This window comes from Jaculus jaculus, chromosome 8 (assembly GCF_020740685.1).
Source record: "Jaculus jaculus isolate mJacJac1 chromosome 8, mJacJac1.mat.Y.cur, whole genome shotgun sequence".
NCBI classification, from domain to species: Eukaryota; Metazoa; Chordata; class Mammalia; order Rodentia; family Dipodidae; genus Jaculus; species Jaculus jaculus.
In genome coordinates, this window is record NC_059109.1 from 103,448,283 (window position 1) to 103,456,263 (window position 7,981).

Sequence of the window (7,981 nt, forward strand, 5' to 3'; positions counted from 1 at the left end):
TCTGCTCCTGCTCCTGGGAGTCAAGGTCATCCTTCCTAGGAGGGGTCAGGAAGCCCAGGCCAGCTTTGCGGTCTCCCAGTGCTGCGCTGGGGCGAGGGTCCGGGGGCGGGGGGGTTGCCGCAGAGCCCCAGTGCTGGAGGTTTGAAGCGGGGTGGCTGTGCCGAAGCTCAGATCTCCGACCTTGAGGGCCTGGGGACCTCCGTAGCATCATCCTTGGGCTCCCTGGACGCTGCGCTGTAACTTCTCAACGGCCTTGTCAACCTCACAATTCCACTGCAAATGCGGTGAGCCTGTCAAGAAAGTAATCGGAAATTTTTTTTTCTTTTTCCTGAGGCTCCTTTTTAAGTTTGAAGTCAGAGTATAACCAAATTTCTCTATGCCTAGAAATCTAAAATCCAGACATTGCCTAGAGTCAATCTGTCCCAGATCCCAGAAGGCAGGGTGGCTGTATAGCTGGGGCCAATCATAACTGCCGCCAGTTCCACTTTTAGTGAGCCAGTGCTCTCTATTTCTAACCAAGAAAAAGGTCAAGAAACAAGGAAGAAAAGCCGCACTCTTGATGTATGTTTCCTCCACTGGGGATTAAATCCAATAAACGGTTTTATGGCTGTTTTCCTATGCACTGTTTATGGAATGGGATTAAAAAAATGTGTTTTGTGTATGTGAACTGAGACAACAGCTGTTTACTGCTGTAAAATAGTTTGCACACCTTAAATTTACACAAATATTGGCTAAAATTTTATTAAAGTTGCCCAATTATTGAAATAAGAGGTTCCATAAAACTAAAGAAAAACAGCCATTTCATTTAATTTTAGGTAAACATTCTAAAGCAAAACCAAACAAAATCATAAGACCTCTCCTAGAATTCCATTCTCTCTAGAAATAATAAAAGTGATCCCGAGATCACAGAGAGTTCTCAGTACTTACTGGAGAGAGGAGCTCTGATGAGATGCAGATGAAGTTCCCAGTCTGGGCATCTTTGAAATTTCCCTAGATGCTCACTAATTCTATCAGTAAAAAGCTACTTAGGTTGTATAAAATATATTTGAGTTTCCTATCGCTGGGTTTGAGAATGGCAATCAACAGTATTTCAAAAAAAAAAAAACTGGATTCAAATAATTAGCATGCAAGATTTCATTCACAAAGGCTAATGTACTAAATGACGGAATATGCTTTGAACTGCATCAAAAATTTGTGTAGCACCACAACGCATTATTTTCTCAAATCCAATCTATACATCTTTATATAATTATGGTCCACAAATTTAAATCTTTCTAAGTCATCATTATTCAAAGCAGCTAACAAAGCAAGTCTACAGAAAGTGCTTACATTTAGTGAACAGGATTGAGTCTCTGATTTGCTTTAAATTGAAAGTAAACAGTCGCTCACAGAATGGAGTTTGAACATATCTGTGTTGGTTGAAGACTGACTATTCTGACCTTTAGGTTGTGGTCCTAAGCAAAGACAAATAGGACAACTAGGTACACTCTCACCCTTCCACATATAAAACCCCCTTCGTGTCCTTAGGAATTGCACACTATCACACACACACACACCACCTCAATTTACATTCCAATGCAGATTACAGCAAAGTACCTGCAATCCCTCCCATTCCTCTCTGCAACTTTGATTCTGTGTTTTAGTGTCTGCGCCTCAATTGGAAAAGATGGTAGACCTCAAAACGCATAGGAGAATGTCACATTTGCAGAGCTCACATTTCTGTAACCAGGTTTTGCTCTGACCCTGACTAAACTTCGAGAAGGCTTTGTTCCACTTAGACCCTGTGCGGGTTCTCCCTCTGGGTTGTGGAGACACTTATCCTCCTCTTCAGTTAATGAGTTTCACCTAGTCTGGTCCGTTTGTGTTTTTATAAAAGAGCTGCAAAGCACTAACCTCAAGAGAAGGAACGGCTTTTGCTTTGCATTAATCAGAAGGTGGGATTTCATGGTAAAACATTCCTTTTAATGTTCCGGGAATCAAATCTTTCCTAATTTCAGGACTTGCCCAGTAAGTCTCTACGTATAGAATGTTAAGCTCTCTGCAGCAATTACTTCAGACTTGGGTCTTTCACTACTTAAAGAAATGCCGAGTAGGAGAAGATATGGCTGCACTAAATAAACTTTCAGAAGAAAAATGGTTATTTCTTCTTAATGACATTATTTTTGGATAAAGTTCAGTTGGTTTAAGGGATTCTTTATTCTGGAAATAAATTATCAAGAATGAAATTCATTAAAAGTTTCATTTTCTTTAAGAATATGGCTTAGGCCATAAGCATTGTTTTTAATACGTTGTTAGTCTTTAAAAAATTATTGCAAATCGTGGACTTTTAGAGCAAGTCTTCTAGAAGTAATGTAGAATAAAATTAATATAGACAAGTACTTTGAAGTTTAATACATAATAGTTTCACCAGCATAGTTAACATTAAAGCTAACCTAACATGTAAAAACCCAAGCTGGTCAATTTTTCTGTAAGTTGACTGTACCAGTTTTATCTAATTGCTGAAATTGTTTATGTAAAATGTCTTTAAAAATTAAATCTCACTTTCAAAAAAATGCATCAGCCCATTGATAAAGGAATTTCTTTGCTCCACCCCTCTCTCTTCTAAAGATCTGGAGTTGTTTTTATTTATTTTTTAAAGAATTTACTTTATAAAATACAGCTTATAGAAGTGTGAATTTTCCCTTTATGACACTGTTATGCAGTCACTTTGTACTTTCAGAAAAATGTTCAAACGAAATGAAATGTTTCAGTGCTCAAATTGTTCTTTTAAAACCTTAAATGTAGAAGAGGTTTGGCATCTCTGGTATCCATTTTTTGAACATTTGTAAAATATGCTTTGTCCATACTTATTTAACTTTCATTAATTTATAAGTTCACATTATTCAGTTGTCTCAGTATTTTTCCTCCAATATCATTACTGAAACTAAGCTGTATTGTCACACCCTGCCAACTGGTGTTAAAAGCAGGGAAACCTCCACCCAAACCAAACTGATATAGGCTTCATGAAAAAGAAACGAACACTTGACTTTTGGGGAAAAAAAGTACTTAAGATTCGTTTAAGTTATATTTAAATATCCATTTGAAACACTGGAAATATAAATTGGCATATTAAAGAGTAAATACATTATTTATACAATAAAACACCAACAAAATGGTGTAACTCCTACTAAGTTCTAAATATGATGGAAAATTATAAACATCTTACTTTTTCTGTGTATCTTGATTACAGTTCAACAAGTCACCTTATTCTCTTATTGACATGGTTTTAAATATTGATAGTAATTTTACTTGCTTGTTCGAGCACTTTATCAAGAAGTTAAAATTCAGACAAAATTTATCTTAAAGAATAAATACCATGTTTATAGAAGGATGGGGTGTGGTTCATCAGTTGATTTGGAAAGACCAGATTCCACATTAAAAAAGTAGTTTACAACCCTTCTTTTTTATGAGTTGCATCAGGGGTGAGAATCCTCTTCTAGGATAATATACAAACACATGGTTGTCAAATAGCAAGGGATTTCAAAATCGGCATTAAATTTTAAAAATGGTATCAATCCATATAATTAGGATCTTGATTTTAAATCTACCTCTGTATTTTACTTCAATGGCAATAATTCCTCTACAATAATGTTGCTATGAGTAAGCCACCTTGAGCTATGATTCCATTTACTTTCAATCAAATATTAATGAAATTGCACTTGGGGAGGGGCTTTGAAAATTAGTCTCCCAAGATAAATTCCATTTTGGAAAGCATTCATTGTCAAAGTGGTTTGATTTTTTTTTTTTTTTAAAGCTACAAACACCAACAAAGTTTCCAACGTCTAAAACTCTGAGAGCTTTGGTTAGGAACGTGGTGGGTGTAGATTCGATCAGCTTTGCGCATAATTTAGGAACTTCTGGGAGGAGGAAATCACCAGCTCAAAGCATGGTGTCACATTATTCGGTCCTGGGGCCATCACTACCTCCCACCCCCAGCCAAGAGCCTCCAAGCCTGCCTCTCTCCACGACCCGTTTTGTCTTTCCATCCCCGGGTACTCCAGGCTCAGCTTCTGCACGCTTTTCCCCCACGAGTCCTTGCAAGTTTCTTGCAGACCCAGCCGGCTGCAGGTAGGACACCCCCATCCAACCCCGAGGCGCAGAACTGTCACCACGTCCTGCCATAGAGCAGGTTGGCACCGAGCACGCCTCCACCGTAGTCCCCCGCAGCCGCGTCCAGGGCTGCCAGGCTGCCCCCGGGGCCGTGCAAAGCAGGCGGGCTAGGTGACAGCTCCTCGAGTTCAGGCACTGGCGTCGGGGCCTGCTGCTGCTGCTGCCCCGCTTGACCCGACGTCGGCGTACCAGCGGCGCCGTTCTGACACGGTTTTCCGTCCTTGACCAGCACCGGCACGGCCACGCGGCGCGGCGAAGGCGGCGGCGGCGGCGGCGGCGGGCCCAGGCCGCCCTCCTGCTGCTGCAGCTGCTGCGCCGCCTTGTCCTTGGCCTGCCGTTTCATCTTGTAGCGATGGTTCTGGAACCAGATCTTGACCTGCGTGGGCGTCAGGTGGATCATGCTGGCCAGGTGCTCGCGCTCGGGCGCCGACAGGTACTTCTGCTGCTTGAAGCGCCGCTCCAGCTCGTAGACCTGCGCCTGCGAGAAGAGCACGCGGCGCTTCCTTCGCGGCGCCACCGCCGCCGCAGCCGCGTGCAGCGGGGCCAGCGACTTGGCGGCGTCCGCGATGCCCGACAGCGAACTCATTCCCGTTACGTTCACGCCCGCCGAGGGCCCCATGAACCTGGAGACTGAGGAGGGAGGGAATAAAAAGGGAGGGGGGGGGCAAAGAAGGAGGACCGGTGAGTGCCGGGCTCGCCCGTCGTCGCTCGCCCGCCGCCGCCACGTTGTCTTCACACCGCGACGGCGCGAGGCCTTCCCCGCGCGCCGCGGGCCTCGACCCCAGCAACACCCCCCACCCCGCGCGCGCGGCCCTGAGCACAAGTCCCAGGACGCCCCGCGCGCCCCACGCCTCGTCCCAGGACCCTGCCGCGCGCGCGCGTCCTAGGATCCGGGTCACACGTCCCAGCGCGCCTCGCGGGCCCAGAGCGCCCCCCCCCCCGCGCGCCCCTGACTACAGTCTCGGGACGCCCCGCGCGCCCCAGGCCTCGTCCGTCCCGGGCTGTTCGCGGCGCGCGTTCCAGACTCCCTCTCCCGTCCCAGGACGCCCCTGCGTGCCGCTTCCCCGCCGCCCGACGGCAGCACCCCGGCGCCCCGCGGCTGTGCTGGCTGGCCAAGCCCGCGCCGCCCTCCTCGCGCCCTCAGCCCCGCTCACTTGACGTGTATCGCGGGTCCGTGTTGGCGCCGTACCAGCCGGTGGCCGCGGCGGCCGCGCCGCCCCTCATGCCGTCCGGGTAGGCGGGCAGCTCTCCCATGTTTCCCAGGCCGCCGTTGCAGTAGCCGCCCATGGCTCCGTGCGGGAACTGCGAGACTCCCGGCGGCATGTGGTAGGTGGCGGCCGCCGCCGCTGCCGCTGCCGCCGCCGCCGCCGCCGCCGCCGCGTTGTGTCCGCTCATGGCGTGAGGAGGTTGCATGCCCGCCACGGTGGCCGCCGCCGCCGCCGCCTGGGAGGAGGAACCGGGCGGCGGTGCGCGGTAGGCGGCGGCGGCGGCCGCGGCCCCCAGGGGCGTCCCCAAGCCGGGCGGCGCGCCGTCCATGGCGCCGCCGAACTTCTTGTAGGTCTCCTCGATGGGGCTCAGGATGTCCGACACGGAGAAGGGCGTCGTGTGCTTGGGGCTCAACGACATGGCTCGGCGGACGGCCAGGTAGGGGGGCCCGGGGCGGGCGGGACGCGGCAGTCGCTGGTCGCCGCCGCCGCCACCTCGGCGGACCGAGCGGACAAGACAGGAGTCGGCGGCGCCGCGAGCCCCCGAGGCGGCTGCGGGATCTGGGGTTTATTTTAGTCCAGCGCCAGGTTTACGACAGACTCGGGGGGCGGAGCAACATCCCAAACGAGCAAACAATGGTCATTGACATCTTTTTCTTTCGCCCCCCCCCCCGCACTTCCCATAATGGTGGCATAAAAAAAAAAGAAAAGAAAAAAGAAAAAGAAAGAAAGAAAAAGTAAAAGGGCCAGTAGGGAGTTTCTTCATCACTCCCTCCCCCCTTTTGCTTTCTCCATCCTTCGTGCTTCTATCCACGCTCCGGTTACCTCCGCCCTTGACTACTAGAAATAGAAACTCCAAGGCCAGTGAAAGACTCCACACTTGTTTCCATCTACACCCGAGTTTTCCTAAAGTGACTTTGTTGTAAAACCCAGTATGATTGGGAGTGTATGTTGGTGTGTGTAGGGGGGGACACCAGGATGTGCTGCTACGTTTGGGAGGGGCTGGTTTGCAGGGTTCACTACTTCCCTTCCCCTCTACCAAGCCCCCTGCAGGCTCCATCATCTAAAGTGTTAAAAAAATGCTCTTGGGTCCCACCATAAGAGCGCATAAAGAGAAGAGGTACAATGACCGTCCTCTGCCATTGTGGGGATCCTTAATTTATGCGTCTTTAGGTCCTTAAGCATCATTCTGTAGGCAACCTAACGGATACTTTCAAATTAGCTCAAAGTATCCAAATCCAAAGAAGAGAGAAAACACAGAGAGACACTGGCAAACAGATATGTTATCCTGTAAGTATGCTGTTTCTACTCTACGGGGAAGGAAGCTGAACAAGGGAAAGAGGGGATATTTTTATTTACTAAACTGTTCCATGATTAGTTCGCACCTGTAAAGTTCTTTACTGATACCTTTCCTTTTGTCCCCACACATAGTAGTTAATTTAAGATTTATTCTCCTGTCACTACCCTGATTTAAAAAAAAAAAAAGAGAGGGTGTGGGAAAGGCTGAAATTTCAAGTATTTCTACATGTTTGCTGTTGTTAAAAAAGTAATCGTTTAAATACAAAAATGGAGGCAGAAATCAAGTGAAGATGAATGCAGTTTTTCTTGAAACAAATGCAAAACTATAAACAACTGATTTTTGACATGTTTTGATTTACAAATGTTCTTTCATGGCAAAGAATTTAGGCATTATGAACTTAACACCAAATGCTCTAAACAAAGAAATATGACAAAAGAAGTGTGCAATCGTATTGAGTATATTTTGAAGACCTTCTTACAATGAAAAAACTGCAAGGATAATAGGAACACAAAGATACAATTTTTATGATTTCCTGAGAACTAGAGTAGGAGAGGGAAAAAGTAAGGAGAATGCTTTCTCAAACCAGATTCTGTTGTGTCTAAGCATGAAAGAACAAGAACACTACCAAAGTTCGACCTGGTAGCATATGTCTTGATCAGGAGAGTGTTCAGCATTTCCTTTTCTATTGGATTTTAGTTTTGTAGCTTAATTGGCCTTGGTGTCTTTGGCTTGATATTTTAATGATTGTTTCTTTCATTGCTCTGTAGTTTCGCAAAGAATTCACACTTTGTAGCAAGAAAAAGCCATATGGTTACCTATGGGAAGAAAGTGACTAGAGAGGAGTGTTAAGTAATTTTAAAACACATACTAAGGAACAAAATGCAGTTTTGCCAGCTGTTTACAGACATCAGTTATTCACTTAACAAGATTAGTATGGCTGCAGTCTGACATGATGCTGCTTTTACAGGTCTTTCCTGAACTTGAGACACTTGGCTTAAGTCTTCATCCTCACCTGTGCTGCCATTTCCTGTGTTTCTAAAATTAATAATGCACAAAGAAGCCCAAATGTATGTATTTGATTAAATGCTGGGACCCTTTTGACAAACCATAATTTGGGTTTTAAACTTTTGTTTTAATTTACATTGTCTTATTTACTACTTATTAGCTTAAACCAGTGGAAAGTCATTTTAAGCTTTCATTAAAGGAAAGGTAAGTAAAACTAATTGATCATAATATCTTTGAATGTAAAAGTTACTTGAGGACCATTGTATTTTATTTCTTAAATTCAAACATAGCTCAAAAGTGAAAGCATTATCCTAATCTCCAT

General features: G+C 45.9%; 1 protein-coding gene across 1 annotated transcript; it reads right to left on the reverse strand.

The window, feature by feature from the left end:
* Window positions 1–4,144: 4,144 nt before the first annotated feature.
* Window positions 4,145–5,775, reverse strand: Nkx2-4 (NK2 homeobox 4). Its single transcript, XM_045155715.1, has 2 exons — window positions 5,304–5,775; window positions 4,145–4,779 (listed from the first exon to the last, which is right to left on the reverse strand). Exons 1-2 carry the CDS (start codon window positions 5,773–5,775, stop codon window positions 4,145–4,147), a joined length of 1,107 nt encoding a protein of 368 aa, XP_045011650.1.
* Between the last annotated feature and the right edge of the window lie 2,206 nt (window positions 5,776–7,981).